The sequence below is a fragment of the Anser cygnoides genome, chromosome 34, assembly GCF_040182565.1.
Source record: "Anser cygnoides isolate HZ-2024a breed goose chromosome 34, Taihu_goose_T2T_genome, whole genome shotgun sequence".
Lineage (NCBI taxonomy): Eukaryota > Metazoa > Chordata > Aves > Anseriformes > Anatidae > Anser > Anser cygnoides.
The window spans coordinates 452,485-473,486 of record NC_089906.1 but is presented as its reverse complement, the minus strand read 5'-3'; the positions used below and the strand labels follow the sequence as shown (position 1 = coordinate 473,486).

The following is a 21,002-nucleotide window of genomic DNA, read 5'->3' as shown; positions in this document are numbered from 1 at the left end:
CCCCCCCCCAAAAAAAATACCCCCCCCCTCACCTCCACCCCACGGCGTTTCCCACGGGGCTGGGTTTTTTCCCGAGCCCGGGGAGCCCCACGGGGAAGGGAATTCGCCACCGGCGCCGGCGGTGCCGCGCCGACCCGTCCAACGGGTCCCGGCGGCGGCCCCGGGGCTCGGGCAGGGCGTGGGAAGGAGCACGCGTGGCCGTGCCCGCGCACACGCACGCGGCACGGGATGGCGAGGAGACGGGGAGGGGGGTTGGGAGGGTGTGTGTGGGGGGGATCTGTCCGTCCGTCCGTACCTGGAAAGGGAAGCCCGGCCCCCGAAACGGCGCCCTTCGTACCGCTGTGCCCGCTGTGGGGTGTCTGTGGGGCCGTGGGGGGCCAGGGGTGGCCATGGGGTGGCCATGGGGTGGCCATGGGGTTTCCACGGGGAATCCTTGGGGTGTCCATGGGGTTTCCATGGGGTATCCATGGCGTTTCCATGGGTTATCCATGGGACATCCACAGGACACCCATGGGGTTTCCATGGGATTTCCATGGGGTATCCATAGGGTGTCAATGGGGTATCCATGGGACATCCACAGGACACCCATGGGGTATCCATGAGGTTTCCATGGGGTTTCCATGGGTTGTCCTTGGGGCAACCCTGGGATATCCATGGAGCATCTCTGGGATATCCATGGGATATCCACGGGGCGTTCATGGGGCACCCACGGGGTGTCCCTGGGTGTCCATGAAGCATCCATGGGGTGTCCATGGGGTGTCCATGAAGCATCCATGGGGTGTCCATGGGGTGTCCATGGAGCATCTACGGGGTGTCCATGGAGTATCCATGGGATGTCCATGGGATTTCCATGGAATATCCATGGGGTGTCCATGGAACATCCGTGACGTGTCCATGGGATGTCCGTGGGGCGTCCACGTGGCATCCGTGGGGTGTCCGTGGGACCCCTCAGACGGAGGTGGTGCACTCGCGGGTGATGGGCGAGGTGGGCAGCTCGTGCTTCTGGGTGCAGCGCTCCAGCGAGCTGGAGCTGCGCAGCGGCAGCATGCAGCGCCCCGGGGGCTCGCTCCCCCGGCCAGCCCCGCAGCAGCACAGCACCCGCAGGAACTCCCGGCGCATGTCCTTGCTGCGCAGCGTGTAGATGATGGGGTTGGCGGCCGAGTTGAGGGTGGCGAAGGCGAAGAAATAGTTCGCCTTGTAGAGGATCCGGCACGCCCGGACGGGGCAGGAGGCGTCCATGAGGAGGATGATGAAGGCCGGCAGCCAGCAGATGATGAAGGCCCCCAGGACGATGGTGACCGTCTTGAGCAGGGCCAGGGTCTGGGCGCTGGCGATCTCGGCGTGGCTGGAGCGCACGATGCAGTAGATGCGGCTGTAGAGCCCCACGATGGTGAGGAGGATGAGGGTGAAGATGGTGATGACGAAGAGGATGTAGCGCTTGGAGTAGAGGGGCAGGACGGTGGAGCAGTCGTGCAGGTCGCTCATGCAGTTCCAGCCCATGATGGGCAAGCTGCCGATGGCGGCGGCGATCACCCAGCACGCGCCGATGAGCAGCACCATGCGGCAGTTCTTGTCGCTGCTGTACACCTTCACCTTGGTGATGGCCACGTGGCGCTCGATGGCGATGGCCAACAGGCTGAAGACGGAGGCGGCCAGCGTGGCGAAGGCCGTGCCCTCCCGCACAAACCACTGCACCGGCGTCAGGCGGAAGGTGGTGGTCCCCGAGAGCAGGATGTTGGCCATGAAGGCCAAGCCGGCCAGCAGGTCGGAGAAGGCCAGGTTCCCGATGAAGATGTACATGGCCGAGTGGAACTTCTTGTTGCGGCAGACGGAGATGAGCACCAGCAGGTTCTCCAGCACGATGAAGCAGCACAGCACGACGATGAGGATGGAGACCGCCCACCGCGAGGTGCTGGGCAAGCCCTCCGGCTCCTCCTTGGTGAAGTTGTAGTGCTCCCGGATCTTCTCCGTGTTGAAGTACTCCTTGTAGATGCTCCCCATGGCTGCCCGCCCGCCCGGCGAGCTCAGCGCCGCCAGGACGCGGCGCCCGGCGGAGACCTGCGGGGAGGAAAGCACCGGGGTTGGCGGCACCGGGGACGCACAGCTGTGCGCGCCGAGCGTCACGGTACGGGCACGCACACGGCGTCTCGCGCTCGGCGCCGGGTGGCCGCAACGGAGCAGAAATGACTCAGAGAGGAAATCCGGATGGCAGCGATAAGAGATGCGCCTCCGAGCTGCCCGGGGTGCAGAGCGGGGCCACTGGATCCGTCCCCACGCTGCTGTGGTGCTGGGGACACGGTGGGTGGCCCCACTGACGCCGGAGGTGACATTTTAGGGCCGGCATGAGGCGGCGGCGCAGACCGCCGAGAGGAACCAGAGCCCACAAGAGGGACGGGGACACCAGTGGGGACACCAGTGGGGACACCAGTGGGGACACCGCTGGGGACACCGGTGGGGATGGAGACACTGGTGGGGACGGGGACGCGTGGGGATGGGGACACCGGAGGGGACAGGGCACGCAGAACCCCCCCACGCAGCACCCACCCCGCCACGGGGACCCCACGCTGGTCCCGGTTAGGGACAGGGGACCCAGCACCGCCGCCCCGTTCCCACCAGTTAGGGAGGGGGGAGCGGCACTGCGCCCCCCCAGTTAGGATGGGGACCGTCACCTCCCCATAGGGACAGGGGGCACGGCGCTGCCCCCCCATCACGACAAGGCCCACGCATCCCCAAATGGCGACACCACACCCCCCTTTTTCCCCTTTTTTTTGGGGTGGGGCGGGGCTTTCTAAGCAACGTGGGGGGCTCCGGGGGCTGCGTCCCCGTCCCCCCCCCCAAGGCTGGAACAACGCTGGGACCCCCAGACATGTTGCGAGACCCCCCCCCCCCCCATGCAACCACTACCGGGACCCCCGCAGCCAGTCCCGGGACCGCCCAACTGCTCCCGAGACCCCCCCTCGCAACCGATCCCGGGACCCCCCCTCGCAACCAGTCCCGGGACCCCCTCCCCACGCAACCGATGCCGGGACCCCCCCCGTAACCGGCCCCGGGACCCCACCCCGTAACCAGTCCCGGGACCCCCACCCCATAACCGTCCCCGGGACCCCCCAGCCCCCGGTCCTGGGACCCCCCCCAAGGGAAGGGGGTGAAGTGGGGGGGGGACGGGAGGGGAAAAGGGGGGGGGGGAGAGGGACGCGTGCCCCCCACCTCCGGTCCCGGTGCCGGTGCCGGCCCCGCCGAGCGTTGCCTCCCGCCGCCGCCCGGGCTCTGCGCAGCCGCGCCCGGTGCCCGGGCACCGCCCCTCGGTCGTCGGGACCCCCGGGGACCCCCCCCCGGTGGTTGGGGTCGGTGAAACGGAGCCGAGGGGCCGCCGCTTCCCCTTCCCCTTCCCCTGCCCCGCTCCCGGCGGCCCCGGGGCCCCGTTACCGGCCGCCGAACGACGTCGGGCGGAGCGAGGGGAACGGGCGGCCCCGGAGATCGCGCCGGGACCCCCCCCAAAGCGGGACCCCAAAGGGGGACCCCAAAGGGGGATTTCCTACCGGGACCCCAAAGAGGGTCCTCACGCCGGGGTTCTCCCCCGGAATCCCAAAGCGCGACCCCAAACCGGGATCCCCACCGGGATTCTCCCCCGGGGACCAAATTCCGGGTCCCAGTACCGGGAGCCAGCACCGGGACCCAAATCCAGGACCCCCACCGGGATCCTCCCCCCCCCGGGGACACAAAATCCCGGGAGGACCGGGATGCTGCACCGGGACCCTGCACCGGCACCCCAAACTGGGAGCCCCGCTGGGACCTGCTCCTGGGACCAACGCCAGGACCCCACAACGGGATCCTGCACCAGCACCCCAAACCAGGACCCCAAACTGGGACTCCCTCCTGGGGCCCCAGACTGGGATTCTCTCCCGGAACCCCAGACCAGGACCCCAAACCAGGATCCCCAACTGGGATCCCAAACGGGGATCCCAAACCGGGATTCTCTCCTGACACCCCAAACTGGGATCCCAAACGGGGATCCCAAACTGGGATTCTCTTCCAGGACCCTGAACCAGGACCCCAAACCAGGATCCCAAACTGGGATTCTCCCCTGGAACCCCAAACCGGAACCCTAAACTGGGATTCTCTCCTGAAACCCCAAACGGGGACCCCAAACTGGGATCCCAAACCGGGATCCCAAACTGGGATTCTCTCCTGAAACCCCAAACTGGGATTCCAAACTGGGATCCCAAACCAGGACCCCAAACTGGGATTCTCTCCCGGGATCCCGCACCAGGCCCCCCACCACTTCCCTCTCCCAGGACCCCACAGCGGGACCCAGCACCAGGATTCCTTCCCGTCCCCCCCCCACCCCCCGTGCCCCCGTACTGGTGTGGGGCTGAGCTGCACGAGCCCGGCCCCATACTGGGAGCACCCCAGGACTGGGCACGGGGCTCTGGGGAGGGGCCTGGGAGCAAGGGGGGGGCAGAGCAGGATGGGGCTGGGGGGGTCCTGGGACATTTTGTGGGGTCCTGGGACACTTTGGGGTGTCCTGGGACATTTTGAGGGATCCTGGGACATTTTGGGGGACCCTGGGACACTTTGGGGTGTCCTGGAGCATTTTGAGGGATCCTGGGGCACTTTGGGGTGTCCTGGGACACTTTGGAGGGTCCTGGGACATTTTAGGGGGTCTTGGGACATTTTGGAGGGTCCTGGGACATTTTGGGGAATCCTGGGACACTTTGGGGTGTCCTGGGACACTTTGGGGGATCCTAGGACATTTTGCGGGGTCCTGGGCAGGATTCGGGGCGCCTTATATGCAGAGGGCCCAGACAAAAGGGATCGGGGTTGTCCCGGACAAGGCCCTGGCCCCCGAGGCATCCCATGGCGGGGGGGGGGGGGGACACGCAGGGGTCAGGGCCCCCCCCCAGGTTATGGGGGCACGGAGCGGGGTCAGCGGGGCCGCGCAACACAGGGCCGCTTGTTCCCAAAATACCCGCGGCGCCCGGCAAATTGGATCAGCCCCCGGGCGGCCTCGGGTTAAGCGGCCGGCGGAGGCGGGGGCCAGATGGCAGGATCCGGCCCCCGGGGGCAGGGGGGGGCACCGGACGGCCACCGAATCCCCCCCCCCCCCGCCCCCCGTGTCCCCAAACCGTCCCCAAAACCCCGGCTCTGGGGACCCCCCCCCCTCCCTTGGGTGCCGGCGGTGCCAGCCCCGGCTGCGCGGCGCCGTCGAGTGTTTGCCCAGCGGGGCCGCGGGGCCGGCACGCGGGCGTGCAACGGGGTGCCGGCACCCATGGGGGCACGCGAGGGCACGGGAGGGTGACGGGGCGCGGGTGCCGGCACCCTGTGCACGCTCGTGTTGGTGTAAGCGATGGCACACGGGTGCTGGCACCCCGGTGCACACCCAGATGTCAGTGCCCTGTGGGTGCTGGCACCCTGTGCACACTCGTGTTGGTGTAAGCGATGGCACGTGGGTGCTGGCACCCCGGTGCACACCTGTATATCAGTGCCCCATGGGTGCCGGCACCCTGTGCATACCCGTGTTGGTGTAAGCGATGGCACGGGGGTGCTGGCACCCTGCTGCACACCCTTGTGTCGGTGCCACGCTGGTGCCGGCACCCTGTGCACACCCGTGTTGGTGTAAATGATGGCACACAGGTGGCAGCACCCTGATGCACACCCATATATCGGTGCCACGCGGGTGCCAGCACCCCAGTGAACACCTCGATTTCAGTGCCCTGTGGGTGCTGGCACCCTGTGCACACTCGTGTTGGTGTAAGCGATGGTACGCAGGTGCCGGCACCCCGGTGCACACCTGTATATCGGTGCCACGCGGGTGCCGGCACCGTGTGCACACTCGTGTTGGTGTAAGTGATGGCACGTGGGTGCTGGCACCCTGGTGCACACCCATATATCGGTGCCACATGGGTGCTGGCACCCTGTGCACACCCATGTTGGTGTAAGCAATGGCACGTGGGTGCCAGCACCCCGGTGCACACCCGTATATCAGTGCCCCGTGGGTGCCGGCACCCTGTGCACACTTGTGTTGGTGTAAGCAACGGCACGTGGGTGCTGGCACCCTGCTGCACACCCATATATCGGTGCCACATGGGTGCCAGCACCCTGGTGCACACCCGTATATCAGTGCCCCATGGGTGCCGGCACCCTGTGCACACTCGTGTTGGTGTAAATGATGGCACGCGGGTGCTGGCACGCCAGTGCACACCCATATATCAGTGCCACATGGGTGCTGGCACCCTGTGCACACCTGTGTTGGTGTAAGCAATGGCACGTGGGTGCCAGTACCCCGGTGCACACCCGTATATCAGTGCCCCATGGGTGCCAGCACCCTGTGCACACTCGTGTTGGTGTAAGCGATGGCACGTGGGTGCTGGCACCCTGTGCACACCCGTATCGGTGCCAGCGATGCCACGTGGATGCCAGCACCCCGGTGCACACACACACAAGGCCACGCACGTGCCAGGACCCCGAAGTACACGAGGGTGCACCCGTGTCGGTGCCAGGGATGCCACATGGGTGCCACCACCCCTTGCACGCCCATATAAATGGGTGCCAGCACCCCTTGCACACCCATATCAGTGCCAGGGATGCCACACGGGTGCCACCACCCCTTGCACACCCATATCGGTGCCACCACCCTGTGCACACCCGTACCAGTGCCACCACCCCTTGCACACCCATACCAGTGCCAGGGATGCCACACGGGTGCCCCCACCCCATGCACACCCGTACACATGGGTGCCCCCACCCCTTGCACACCCATATTGGTGCCAGGGATGCCACACGGGTGCCCCCACCCCTTGCACACCCGTACACACGGGTGCCCCCACCCCTTGCACACCCGTATTGGTGCCAGTGATGCCACACGGGTGCCCCCACCCCGTGCACACCCATACACACGGGTGCCCCCACCCCTTGCACACCCATATCGGTGCCCCCACCCCGTGCACACCCATACCAGTGCCAGGGATGCCATGCGGGTGCCCCCACCCCTTGCACACCCATATTGGTGCCAGGGATGCCACACGGGTGCCAGCACCCTGTGCACACCCATATCGGTGCCCCCACCCCATGCACACCCGTACCAGTGCCAGGGATGCCACGCGGGTGCCCCCACCCCGTGCACACCCGTACCAGTGCCAGGGATGCCACGCGGGTGCCCCCACCCCGTGCACACCCATATCGGTGCCAGCACCCCTTGCACACCCATATCGGTGCCCCCACCCCTTGCACACCCGTACCGGTGCCCCCCCCCCCTCCTTGCACCAGCACCCAGCCTCTCCAGCACCCGGCGCCCAGCGCCGCGGCCGTTACGCCTTGCACAACCGGCCAACGGCCCCCCCCCCGGGGACACCGAGCAGGGGGGGGACACACACACACATTGGGGGGGGGGGGGGGGGGCGTGCAAGGGTCCCGCTCCCACGGCCGCAGCTCCGGGGGGGGCCACGCAGCTGCGGGGCAGATGTCGGCGGGGGCCGCAGCAGCTGGTCCGGATTAGGCCCCCCCCCCGCCTCCCCGCCCCGTCCCAGCGGGGCCGGGGGCGAACAATGGGGGCTGGCGGCGGCCCCAGCACCGCGGGGGGGGGGGGGGGCCAGGACCCCCCCCCCAAAAAAATGATAAGGGTCTGTTAAGACACCCCCCCCCCCCAGGATCGGTCCCTGTGGGCCCCCCCCGTGATGGGGTGGGGTGGATGTGGTGTCCCCCCCCCCCCCCCGCATTTTTGGGGGTCTGGGGGCAAACGGGGAGGGGGGGGACACCCGGGGGGGGGCACCCGGGGGGGGGGACACCCGGGGGGGGGGGACACACATGGGGGGGACACGCAGGGGGGGGACACTCGTGGAAGGGGGGGGTCCCGCTCCGTCGTGGTGGGGTGGGGGCTGGATAGGGCCACCCGTAATTATTTTTTTGGGGGGGGGGCGGGGAGAATTTGGGGGGGGGGATGCGGGGAGCCGGGGGGGGCCGGATCCTTCCCGGGGGGGGGGGGGCGCACCCTAAAGTTGGGCACCCCCCCTCTAAACGGGGGGCGGGGGGCAGCTGTATGGATTATTTTTGGGGGGGGGGGGGGGGCACCAGGGCTGAGTCCTCTCCTCTCCCCGCCCCCCCCCCCCCCCAAAAAAAAAAATCCCCACCCACGTAGACACGCGTGGGCCGGATTTTGGGGGGGGGGGGGGGGGCGAGCTTTGCGCCTCGTTTTTAGGGAAACCGCGGGGGGGGGACCCCAAATTTTTTCGTTTTTTTTTTTGGGGGGGGGTAAGGGGGTAAAGGGGGGGGGGGGCACGGCCACGGGGGGGGCTCGCGGCGCCTCTTACCGGCTGCGCTCCGCTCCCAGCATGTGCGCGGGGGCGGCTCCGGGGGGGGGGGGGGGCGGGCCCCGGGGCCCTCCCCGCCCCCTTGGGGGGGGGGGGGCGAGGCCACGGCGGGGGGGGGGGGACGCGGTGAAGCCCCCCCCGCATCCCCTCCCCCTTCCCCATCTCCCCCCCCCCCGGGTTTTTTTTTTGGGGGGGGGGGGGTTTGGGGTTGGGGGGGGGGCGCCCTGTGAGCCCCCGCCCCATAAATAACGGGGGGGGGGGGGGGGGGGGGTTTGGCCCGGGGGGGCGGGGAGAGGGGGGGTGTCCGTCCCCCCCCCCCCTCCACACACACACCTCCCCCGGATTTTTGGGTGGAAATCGGGGGATTTCACGCTTCCGGAGGGAGATTTTTTTTTGGGGGGGGGGGGGGAAACTGGGAGGGCTGGGGGGGGCTGGGAGGTACTGGGGAGTACTGGGGGGGACTGGGAGGTACTGGGGAGTGCTGGGGGGACTGGGGAGTGCTGGGGGGACTGGGGGGACTGGGGAGTACTGGGGGTACTGGGGAGTGCTGGGGGACACTGGGGGTACTGGGGAAACGGGGGGACACTGGGGGCACTGGGGGGACTGGGGAGTACTGGGGGACACTGGGAGGTACTGGGGGGACTGGGGAGTACTGGGGGACACTGGGGAGTACTGGGGGACACTGGGAGGTACTGGGGAGTACTGGGGGATACTGGGGGCACTGGGGACATGGGGGGACTGGGAGGTACTGGGGGGGCTGGGGGGACTGGGGAGTACTGGGGGCACTGGGGAGTACTGGCGGACACTGGGGGCACTGAGGAAACGGGGGGACTGGGAGGTACTGGGGGGACTGGGAGGTACTGGGGAGTACTGGGGAGGACTGGGGAGTACAGGGGGACTGCGAGGTACTGGGGGGACTGGGATGTACTGGGGAGTACTGGGGGGACTGGGGAGTACTGGGGGACACTGGGAGGTACTGGGGAGTACTGGGGGATACTGGGGGCACTGGGGAAATGGGGGGACTGGGAGGTACTGGGGGGACTGGGGAGTACTGGGGGCACTGGGGAGTACTGGCGGACACTGGGGGCACTGAGGAAACGGGGGGACTGGGAGGTACTGGGGGGACTGGGAGGTACTGGGGAGTACTGGGGGGACTGGGAGGACTGGGGGATACTGGCCGTACTGGGGGTGCTGGGGGGCACTGGGGGTATCAGGGTGTACTGGGGGAACTGGGGGGGACTGGGAGGTACTGGGGGTACTGGGGGAACTGTGGGCACTGGGGGATACTGGTGGGACTCGGGGTATCTGGGGGTAGTGGGGGAACTGGGAGGGACTGGGGGCACTGGTGGTTCCTTGAATACTGGGGGCACTGGGAATAGTGGAGATATGGGAGAACTGGGGAGCACTGGTGGTACTGGGGGAACTGGAGGGTACTGGGGGGGGGGGTACTAGGGGGACTGGCGGGTACTGGAAGCACCGGGGGGACTGGAGGGTACTGGGAAGACTGGGGGGACTTGGGGGTACCGGGGGGTATCTGGGGTTATTGGGAGCACTGGTGGTACTGGGAATACTGGGGATACTGGGGGGAGGGGGGAATGGGGAGTACCAGGGACACTGGAGGGTACGTGGGGTTACTGGGGGATACTGGGGGTACTGGGGATACTGGGGAGTACCGGGGGCACTGGAGGGTACTGGGAATACTGGGGGGACTGGGCGGGGTACTGGGGCACTGGGGATAGTGGAGGTACTGGGAGCACTGGGCCACTGGGGGGCACTGGTGGTACTGGGAATAGTGGGGGGACTGGGAGGGGACTGGGGGCACCGGGGGTAGTGGAGGCACTGGAGGTACTGGGAGCACTGGGCCACTGGGGGGCACTGGTGGTACTGGGAATACTGGGGGGACTGGGGACATGGGGGGTACTGGGGCACTGAACGATACTGGGAGCCACTTGGCCACTGGGGGGCACTGGAAGCACTGGGGATACTGGGAGCACAGGGACACCGGGGGTTCTGCTGGGTACTGGGGATACTGGAGGCACTGGGGGATACTGGGGGGAGGCACTGGGAACACTGGGGACACTGGGGGCACGGGGGATAGTGGGGGGACTGGAGGTGCCGGGGGTTCTGGGGGCACTGGGGGGTACTGGGAGCACTGGGGGGTATTGGGGGCACTGGGGGATACTGGGAGCACTGGGGATGTGGGGGATACTGGGTGGCAATAGTGGAACTGGGAGCACTGGGGGGTACTGGGGCACTGAGGGACACTGGGGGGCCACTTGGGGGCAGTGGGGATACTGGGAGCACTGGAAATAGAGGGTATTGGGAGCACTGGGAGTTACTGGAGATACTGGGAGCACTGGGGATAGGGGGGTGCTGGGGGTACGGGGTGGCACTGGGCCGTACTGGGAGCAGTGGGGAGTTATTGGGGGTACTGGGCCATACTGGGAGCACTGGGCCGTACTGAGAGCACTGGGGATGGGGGGGTTATAGGGAGCACTGGGCCGTACTGGGAGCACTGAGACGTACTGGGAGCAGTGGGGACGGGGGGTTATAGGGAGCACTGGGCCGTACTGGGAGCACTGGGCCGTACTGGGAGCAGTGGGGACGGGGGGTTATAGGGAGCACTGGGCCGTACTGGGAGCACGGGGATGGGTGGTTATAGGGAGCACTGGCCCATACTGGGAGCACTGGGCCGTACTGGGAGCACTGGGGACGGGGGATTATACTGGGAGCACTGGGCCGTACTGGGAGCAGCGGGGGTTATAGGGTGGGCCATAGGGAGCACTGGCCCTGGGATACTGGGAGCACTGGGCCGTACTGGGAGCACTGGGCCGTACTGGGAGCACTGGGGACGGGGGGGGGGTTATAGGGAGCACTGGGCCGTACTGGGAGCACTGAGACGTACTGGGAGCAGTGGGGATGGGGGGTTATTGGGCACTGGGCCATACTGGCAGCACTGGGGACAGGGGGTTATAGGGAGCACTGGCCCACACTGGGAGCACTGGGCCGTACTGGGAGCACTGGGCCCGCCTCCCCGGAAGTCCCGCCCCGCTCCGCCCCCGCCCCAACCCTTGACGTCATCAGCAGGCGCCGCGCGCGCCCCGCCAGGCCCCTCCCCCTTCCCGTGACGTCATCACCAGGCGCCCCCAGCCCCCCCCCCCCCTCCCGCCATGTTCCGCGCCGGGCCCCGCGGAGCCGCCGCCGCCGCCTGGGCCTGGGCCCGGGGCCGGGCCGGGGCCGCGCGGGTGAGGGGCGGGGCCTGGGGGGAGGTGGACGGGGCTTGGATGGGGGTGTGGGGGGGGCTGGGGGTGGTGGGAGGGGCTTGGGGGGGTCCCCGGGGGCCGGGGTCCCGCTAACGGCCGCGACCCCCGCAGGTGGCGGCGGGCACCGGGAGCGGCGGCGGTGAGTGAGGGGGGGGGGCACGGGGGGGAGGGGGGGGGGCGTGGGGACATCGCGGGGACCGGGGGGGCACGGGGGGGAGGGGGGGGGCATGGGAACATTGGGGACCGGGGGGGCATTGGGGGGACGGGGGGGGCATTGGGGGGACGGGGGGGGGACATGGGGACATTGGGGACCGGGGGGGCATTGGGGGGGACGGGGGGGGGGACACGGGGGGGGTATTGTGGGGGGGGCATTGGGGACATTGGGGACATCGTGGGGACCGGGGGGGCATTGGGGGGATGGGGGGGGCATAGGGACATTGGGGACGGGGGGGGTATTGGGGACGGGGGGGCATTGGGGGGGATAACGGGGATGGGGGGGGGGGGTATTGGGGGGATGGGGGGGGGGACATGGGGGACAGGGGGGCCATGGGGGACTGGGGGGGGGACATTGGGGGGGACATTGGGGACAGGGAGGGGGCATTGGGGACATCATAGGGACGGGGGGGGGCATTGGGGACGTTGGGGACAGGGGGGGCATTGGGGCGATGGGGGGGGCATTGGGGACGGGGGGCCATGGGGACTGGGGACGGCACTGGGGACATTGGGGACAGGGAGGGCATTGGGGACATCGTAGGGACGGGGGGGGCATTGGGGACGTTGGGGACGTTGGGGGGGCAATTGGGGACAGGGGGGTCTCGGGGATAGGGGGGTCTTGGGGACACTGGGGACAGGATGGGGACAGTGGGGACAGGGGGGCATTGGAAGCATTGGGGGCATTGGGGACATCGTGGGGGTGCTGGGGACAGCGGGGACATGGGGTCAGAGACATCCTTGGGGACACTGGGGACAAGATGGCCATGGGGTTGGGGACATCCCTGGGGACATTGGGGACAAGATGGCCATGGGCTCGAGGACATCACTGGGGACACTGGGGACAGGGTGGCTGTGGGGTCGGGGACACTGGGAATAGGACGGCCACGGGGTTGGGGACATCCTTGGGACAGGGTGGCCACGGGGTTGCGGACATCCGTGGGGACACTGGGGACACTGGGGACAGGATGGCTGTGGGGTCAGGGACACCCTTGGGGACAGGATGGCTGTGGGGTCGGGGACATTTTTGGGGACACGGTGGCCATGGGGCTGGGGACATTGGGGACAGGATGGCTGTGGGGTTGGGGACATCCTTGGGGACAGGGTGGCCATGGGGTCAGGGACACCCCTGGGGACGTTGGGGACAGGATGGCTGGGGGATTGGGGACATCGGGGATAGGAAGGCTGTGGGACTGGGGTTGGGGACACTGGGGACAGGATGGCTCTGGGGTCAGGGGCATCCTTGGGGACAGGGTGGCCATGGGGCTGGGGACACTGGGGATACTGGGGACAGGATGGCTGTGGGGTCGGGGACACCCTTGGGGACAGGATGGCTGTGGGGTCGGGGACATTTTTGGGGACACGGTGGCCATGGGGCTGGGGACATTGGGGACAGGATGGCAGTGGGATCAGGGACATCCTTGGGGACAGGGTGGCCGTGGGGTGGGGACGTTGGGGACAGGCTGCCTGTGGGGTCGGGGACACCCTTGGGGACACCGGGGACGAGACCCGAGCCCACACACCCAGCGGGGACATCGGGGTCCCCAATCCCTTCTTCCCCAACAGAGCTCCCGGCGCCGCCACCGTCCCCGTCCCCATCCCCGTCCCCATCCCCGTCCCCGTCCCCGTCGCTGTCCCCGTCCCTGTCCCCGGTGCTGCGGGCGGTGGGGGTCCCGGTGGCCCCGGGGGGGGTGGCGGCGCAGGCGTGGCTGGGCTCCCTGCGGCACCCCGCCGCCGAGCGCCTGGGGCTGGCCGAGCTGCACCCCGACGTCTTCGCCGTCGCGCCCAGGTGGGGCCTTTTGGGGGGCCGGGGGGGGGCTTTTGGGGTCGGGGGGGGGGGTCGGGGGGGCGGGTTGGGGGTCGGGAGGGGGCTTTTGGGGTCGGGGGGGGTCCCCTTTGGGGTCGGGGGGTGCCTTTTGGGGTCGGAGGTAGGGCTTTTGGGGTCAGGGAGGGCTTTTGGGGTCGGGGGGGGGTTTGGGGTCCGGGGGGGCTTTTGGGGTTAGGGGGGACTTCTGGGGTCGGGGAGTGGCCTTTGGGGGTCAGGGTGGGGGTTGGGGGCCGGAGGGGGGGGCTTTTGGGGTGTGGGGGGGCTTTTGGGGTTGGGGTTGTCCCCTTTGGGGTCAGGGGGAGGCTTTGGGGTCGGGGGGAGGGCTTTTGGGGTCAGGGGGGTTTGGGGGTCAGGGGGAGGGCTCTGGGGTTTGGGGGGGCTTTTGGGGTCGGGGGGAGGGCTTTTGGGGTCAGGAGGGGTTTGGGGTCGGGGAGAGGGCTTTTGGGGTCAGGGGGAGGGCTCTGGGGGTTGGGGAGGGGCTTTTGGGGTCGGGGGCCTTTTGGGGTCAGAGGTAGGGCTTTGGGGTCAGGGGGAGCTTTTGGGGTTGGGGGCAGGGCTTTTGGGGTCAGGGGGGCTTTTGGGGTCAGGGAGGGCTTTTGGGGTCGGGGGGGGCTTTTGGGGTCGGGGGTTCCTCTTTGTGGTGTGGGGGGTCATTATTTGGGGTGTAAGAGCCCTGTTTAGGGTGTGAGAGTCCCTATTTGGGGTGTTGGGGTCCCCATTTAGGGTCTTGGGGACCCCATTTACGGTCTTGGGGTCCATATTTGGGGTGTGGGGGTCCCTATTTAGAGTGTTGGGGTCCCGTTTGGGGTGTTGGGGACCCCATTTAGGGTGCTGGGGTCCCTATTTAGGGTGTTGGGATCCCAATTTGGGGTGTTGAGGTTCTCTTTGGGGTATTGGGGTCCCCGTTTAGGGTGTGGAGGTCCCCTTTGGCGTGTGGGGGTCTCCTTTGGGGTGTTGGGGTCCCCATTTGGGTGTTAGGGTCCGTATTTGGGGTGTAGGGTCCTTATTTAGGGTGTTAGGGTCCCCTTTGGGGTGTTGGGGTCCCCATTTGTGGTGTGGGGGTCCCATTTAGGGTGCTGGGGTCCCTATTTGGGGTGTTGGGGCCCCCATTTAGGATGTTGGGGTCCCTGTTTGGGGGTGAGGGTCCCCGTCGGGGCATTGGGGTCCCCTTTTGGGATGTGGGGGCAGTGGGGGCCCCCCGGGTGACGTCCCCACCCCGTGTCCCGCAGGCTGGACATCCTGCACGCGGTGGCCACGTGGCAGAAGAACTTCAAGAGGATCGTGAGTGGGGGTTTGGGGTCTGGGGGGGAGGTTTTGGGGGCAGAGGGGGAGGTTTTGGGGCAGAGGGGGAGGTTTTGGGGACAGACAGGGAGGTTTGGGGGCAGAAGGAGAGGTTTTGGGGCAGGGGAAGAGGTTTTGGGGCAGAGGAAGAGGTTTTGGGGCAGAGGGGGAGGTTTTGGGGCAGAGGGGGAGGTTTGGGGGAAGAGGGAGGTTTTGGGGTGAGAGGGAGAGGTTTGGGGGCAGAGGAGAAGGTTTTGAGGGGAGAGGAAGGGGTTTTGGGGCAGAGGGGGAGGTTTTGGGGCAGAGAGGTTTTGGGGACAGACGGAGATGTTTTGTGGGGGAGGTTTTGGGGAGGTTTCAGGGTGAAGACGATGTTTGGGGGGAGAAGGTGAGAGGGAGGTTTTTGGGGTGAGACGGAGAGGTTTTGGGGTGAGAGGGAGAGGTTTGGGGTGAGAAGGAGGTTTTTGGGATGGGAGGAGAGGTTTTGGGGTGAGAGGGAGAGCTTTGGGGGACAGCGGGACGTTTTTAGCAAAAGGCGCTCCGGAGGAGGCAAAGAGGGAGTTTTTTAGGATGGAGAAGCTCTGGGGGGGACCGAGGCGGGTCTGGGGATACCAAGGGAGATTTGGGGGGGCTCGGGGGGGACGACCCGGTGCTGGGTTGGGGGGGGGGGGATATTTAACGCCCCGGACCCCCCCCCCCAGAGCTACGCCAAGGTGAAGACGCGCGCCGAGGTGCGCGGCGGCGGGCGCAAGCCGTGGCGGCAGAAGGGGACGGGGCGCGCGCGCCACAGCAGCATCCGCTCCCCGCTCTGGCGAGGGGGTGAGTGACCCCCCCGGGGTCGCCAAGGGGTGTGTGGGGTTTCAGGGACCGTATTCGGGACCCCCCCCACCCCCAAACCTCATCCCGTGTCCCCCCCCCTTGACCCCGCAGGCGGCATCGCCCACGGCCCGCGGGGCCCCACCAGCTACTACTACCTGCTGCCCATGAAGGTGCGGGTGCTGGGGCTGAAGACGGCGCTCACCGTCAAGCTGATGCAGGTACGGGGACCCCAAACCCACCCGGGGGGGGCTTCCCGGTGTCGTCCCCCCCCCCAGGTGGGGACCTGGGAGGTGACGTTTGGGTTTCCCAGGACCAGCTCCACGTGGTGGACAACCTGGAGGTGCCCACGGCCGACCCCCGGTACCTGCAGGACCTGGCGCGCTACCGCCACTGGGGCAGCTCCGTGCTCATCGTCGACGTGTGAGCACGCGCGCGTGTCCCCTCCCCACCACCCCGTGTCCCCCCCCACCACCCTGTGTCCCCCCCTGCCCCGTCCCGGTGTCCCCCGGCCCCGTCCCGGTGTCCCCGAGGCGTAATTCTCCCTTTCCTCCCCCAGCGATGAGATGCCGGAGAACATCGAAAAAGCCGTGGCCGGCCTCAAAACCATCACCCTGATCCCCGTCGTAGGTGAGAACCCCGCAGCCGCCGTCCCCGAAACGTCCCCGAAGCGTCCCCAAAGCGTCCCCAGCGCCAGGCGCCGACGTCCCCGCGTGTCCCCGCAGGTCTCAACGTCCACAGCATGCTCAAGCACCAGACGCTGGTGCTGACGGTGGCCGCCGTGGACTTCCTGGAGAAGAAGCTGCTGTGGCACGACGCCCGCTACTCGCCGCTCTACCCCTTCTCCATGCCCTACAGTGACATCCCGTAGCCGGGATGGGGGCTGGGGGCGCTGCGCGTCCTCCCCCCCCCCCCCCATTAAAGTGAGGTCGTGCCCAGCTCTTGGGTTTTGTCGTGGTTGGGGGGGGGAGTGGGATGGGTGCTTGCAGACCCCCTCCTGGGGTTCGTGGCGGCTCCTGGGCTCGTGGTATGGCTGCCCCGTGGGGACACGGGGACGTGCGGCCACCCTATGGGGACATAGAGGCACCCCACGGGGACACGGGGACATACAGACATGCCTTGGGGGCATACAGATACCCCTTGGGGACATACAGGCACCCCTTAGGGACATGGGGACATACGGCCACCCCATGGGGACATACAGGCACCCCTTGGGGATATGGGGACATACGGCCACCCCTCGAGGACATACAGCCACCCCATGGGGACATAGAGACACCCCACGGGGACACAGGGACATACAGACACCCCTCAGGGACATACAGACACCCCTTGGGGACATGGGGACACACAGCCACCCCATGGGGACATACAGCCACCCCTCGGGGACACGGGGACATACAGCCACCCCTCGAGGACATACAGCCACCCCTCGGGGACATACAGCCACCCCTTGAGGACATACAGCCACCCCTTGGGGACATGGGGACACATAGCCACCCCATGGGGACATACAGCCACCCCTCGGGGACACGGGGACATACAGCCACCCCTCAGGGACATACAGCCACCCCGTAGGGACACGGGGACATACAGCCACCCCTCGAGGACATACAGCCACCCCTTGGGGACCAGGCACCCACATGGGGACACACAGCCACCCCTCGAGGACATACAGCCACCTCTTGGGGACATGGGGACACATAGACACCCCTCGAGGACATACAGCCACCCCTCAGGGACATACAGCCACCCCTTGGGGACATGGGGACACACAGCCACCCCATGGGGGACATACAGGCACCCCTTGGGGACATGGGGACACACAGCCACCCCATGGGGACATAGAGCCACCCCTCGGGGACACAGGGACATACAGACACCCCTCGGGGACATACAGACACCCCTTGGGGACACATAGCAACCCCTCGAGGACATACAGCCATCCCTTAGGGAGGTGAGCGGTGGCACCTGGTGGCACCTGGTGGCACCCAGGCCCCGCTGCGGGGCTGGGGACACTGGAAGGGACAGCAATGGAGAAGGGCTAGTGGTGGTGGTGGTGTCACGTCGGTGCCACCGTGCGGGGCCGGCTCGCCTCGTCCCCTGCCGCGGGCTCCTCCGCAGCGTCCTCGTCCATGCGGTGGTGATGCTGACCACGGCGGTGGTGACGCTGGCCACGGTGGTGGCACTTGTCACGCCGCGGGGTGGCCGTACGGAGGCTGGAGGCGCGGACGGGACACGAGCGAGCGGCGCTGAGCCCGTCCCCGCTGCGTGCGAGCACCAAGAGCACCTTCGGGGGGGGGGGGGGGTGACAGCGGCGTCCCTGCGCCCCCGGGGACATCGGGCGCCGCCCTGGGGACGAGGGCACGGCGCCAACTGGCACCGCTCCCGGCGCTGGCACCGCCGCGGCTCCGAGTGCCAGAGGCTGGGGCGGGCCCGGGCACGGCTCTTTCCTGGCAATGCCGTGGCTGAGCGGAAAGCGGCCGGGGCACGGGCTCGTTAACCGGGCTCGTTAGCGGGACGCGTTTGTGGGACACGTTTGTGGGACACGTTCATGGGACACGGGGCCAGCGGGCGGGGAGGCGGCGGGGGGGATGTGGGGGGGAACGGCCTGGAGCCTGCAGAGGGTGTGCAAGGGGGGCCTGGGGCTTGTAACGAGTGTGCAAAGGGAGGTTGGGACTTGTAATGAGTGTGCAAAGAGGGCTTAGGGTTCGTAACAGGCAAAGAGGGCTTAGGGTTCGTAACAGGCGTGCAGAGGGGCTTTGGGGACTGCAACGAGTGTTCAAAGGGGTCCGGGGCTTGTAACGAGTGTGCAAAGGGGCTTGGAGCCCACGGTGAGCGTGCGAGGGGGCTTGGAGCTTGCAGTGAGCATGCCCTAGGGCTTGGAGCTCATAACATGTAACGAGCCTGTGCAACGGGGCTTGGAGCTTGCAACAAGCGTGCAACGCTTGGAGCTGTAACAGCTTGCATGCAATGGGGCTTGGGCCCATAACACACATGCAACGGGGCTCGGAGCTTGCAGCGAGTGTGCAACGGGGCCTGGAGCTTGCAGCGGGCGTGCAAGGGGGCTCAGCACCCCAAGAAGGCCGTGGTGGGAGCGCAAAGGCAGCAGCTGGAGGCCCCTTTCCTGCGGCGAAGCTGGCGCGTGGCCGCCCCGCGCGAGCGCTTCCGGACATTTCGGGGGCAGGCGCGAGGCCACCGGAGTGTGGGGGGGGGGCCCGCAGGACCGGACGGGCTGGGCCGCATCCTGCACCGGGCACTGTATCCTGTATTGGGGCCCACGTCCTGCACCAGAGGCCGTATCCTGCCCCGGGGGCAGCAATTTGCTTGTTGTCCCCCCTCCGGCGTCGGAAGCGCGGGGCCAGAGGCGACACGTGCTGGAGCCTGAGCCCGTCCTGGTCGGATGCAGCGGGGACGTCCCAGGGCTGGGACGCTCGGTGGCTGCTGTCCCCGCGGTCCCTCAGGACCTCCGGTGCCTCGTTAGCGCCTTCGTTAAGCGCGGCCTGCTCAGCAGTGGCCGTGCCGCCAGCCCTCGGCACGGGGTGGCACCCTACGGGACGGCGCGGGGTGCCGCCCTGTGGGGTCGGGGGGACAGGGACACGGGGACACGGGGGTGTCCTGCCCTGTCCCTGCAGTGTCCCAGGGGTGCCGCACGGTGACGGAGCCGTGGGGGCGGCGGAGCAGAGGAGGGGATTTGGGATGTCCCCTGTGTCCTGGTCCCCATGTCCCTCCCAGTCCAGTGCCGTGTCCAGTGTCCCTGTCCCCGTGTCCCTCCCCCTCCATTCCTGTGTCCCCCGTGTCCCTGTCCCCAGGTCTCTCCCCATCCACCCCCATGTCCCCCATGTCCCCACAAATCCACCCCCCTTGTCCCTGTCCCCAGGTTTCTCCCCATCCACCCCCACATCCCCGTGTCCTTCCCCATCCGTCCCATGTCCCCCATGTCCCCCCAGCGCACCCCCTTGTCCCTGTCCCCCTGTCCTTTCCCACATCCCCATGCCCCGTGTCCCTCCCCATCCGCTCCTGTGTCCCCCTTGTCCCCGTCCCCAGGTCTCTTTCCATCCAGCCCCATGTCCCCCACGGCCCCCCCAGTCCTCCACCTTGTCCCTGTCCCCCACGTCCCCACGTCCCTCCCCATCCATTCCTGTGTCCCCATATCCCCACGTCCCCACGCCCTCCCCCCTTAACCCCCTTAACCCCCTGCCCCCCTGCCCCTCCCAACCCCTCCCTACACCCCCACGTCCCCCCCCCACGTGCCCCACGTCCCCGTGTCCCCGTCCCCGTGCTGCTGACCGCGCAGGAAATGCCCTTTGTGCAGCCCCAGCGAGGCCATGGCCGTGGGGAGATAAGGAATTCCGCCCGCCCCACCAACTCCGGGGGGGCGGCCTTGGGGACGAGGAGCCGTGCACGGGGACGGCGGAGCCGTGGGGGCGCCGCGTGGGTTCCCCCTTCCCTGTGGGGGACGAGGGGACGCAGCCCCGTGGTGGCCGCGGTGGTGGGGACAGGGCCCACGTGGTTTCCGCGGTCCCGGCGCAGTTCTCATAAAGCCTCCGGGGTTTCGCTGCGGGATGCAGAAGTGAAACCCCGGGAGCCGGCCCCGGACTTTCCTCCGCCGCCAGCTCGGAGACGAACCCTGGGGGACAAGGGGCGCCAGCGCCAGCGGCGTGGGCTGCGCTTCGTCCCCGGGTCAGGGTTGCGTTGCTTGGAGGCCCTTTCTCAATCTGGTCCTTTTGTCCCGAAAGGAAAACTTTGGAAAGGCAGCGGCCCCCGCCGTGCCAAGAGCCGGGGCGGCCGCATCCTGGCCCCCCAGCGCTGATGGGGTCTGGCCGCCCTCCCGGCTCCTCGTGGTGAGAAAAAAAATCCCTCCCGTCCAAAAAAAAAACATGAAGAGAAAAAAGGAAGCGGAGCGCGCGGGTGGGAGAGCTTGGCTGCTTGTCCCCGTGCATTCGGGATGAGGTCACAGCGCTGATGCTGACGCCAAGGCCCCCCCCCAGCTCCTTAACCCAGCCCTGGCCAGGCCCCCGCAAAAATCCTGTGCTGGGGGGGGGGGGGGCGTCAGGAAGCCCTGAATTTGTCTTATGGGGCTGAGTCCCCCCTCCGACCCCAAAAAAAGTTGGGGGCCCTGGTGCCTGTGCCTGGTGGACGGGGCTGGAGCGAGTGCAGTGGGGCAGATTTGGGGGGGCTGCCCCATACCAGGGCAGTGCGACAGGAGGGCAGTGGGGCAGGAGGGCAGTGGGGCAGGAAGGCAGTGGGGCAAGAGGGCAGCGGGGCAAGAGGGCTGCTCGAGGGGGGCAGTAAGAA

General features: G+C 67.9%; 2 protein-coding genes across 3 annotated transcripts; one reads left to right on the top strand and one right to left on the bottom strand.

The window, feature by feature from the left end:
- S1PR2 (sphingosine-1-phosphate receptor 2) lies at positions 1-8,357 on the bottom strand. 2 transcript variants are annotated; one of them, XM_066986471.1, is made up of 2 exons: positions 8,307-8,357; positions 1-2,058 (listed from the first exon to the last, which is right to left on the bottom strand). In XM_066986471.1, the coding sequence occupies exon 2, from the start codon at positions 1,999-2,001 to the stop codon at positions 949-951; it is 1,053 nt and encodes a 350-aa protein (XP_066842572.1). In that variant the 5' UTR covers positions 2,002-2,058; positions 8,307-8,357; the 3' UTR covers positions 1-948. The 2 variants fall into 2 exon arrangements, with proteins under 2 accessions (XP_066842572.1, XP_047910899.1); XM_048054942.2 differs by lacking the exon at positions 8,307-8,357 and adding an exon at positions 3,208-3,360.
- Positions 8,358-11,419: 3,062 nt separating this feature from the next.
- On the top strand, positions 11,420-16,642 carry MRPL4 (mitochondrial ribosomal protein L4). The gene is made up of 9 exons (XM_066986479.1): positions 11,420-11,551; positions 11,681-11,708; positions 13,346-13,568; positions 14,837-14,888; positions 15,590-15,707; positions 15,819-15,925; positions 16,018-16,127; positions 16,264-16,334; positions 16,430-16,642. Exons 1-9 carry the CDS (start codon positions 11,477-11,479, stop codon positions 16,573-16,575), a joined length of 930 nt encoding a protein of 309 aa, XP_066842580.1. The 5' UTR covers positions 11,420-11,476; the 3' UTR covers positions 16,576-16,642.
- Positions 16,643-21,002: the final 4,360 nt, after the last annotated feature.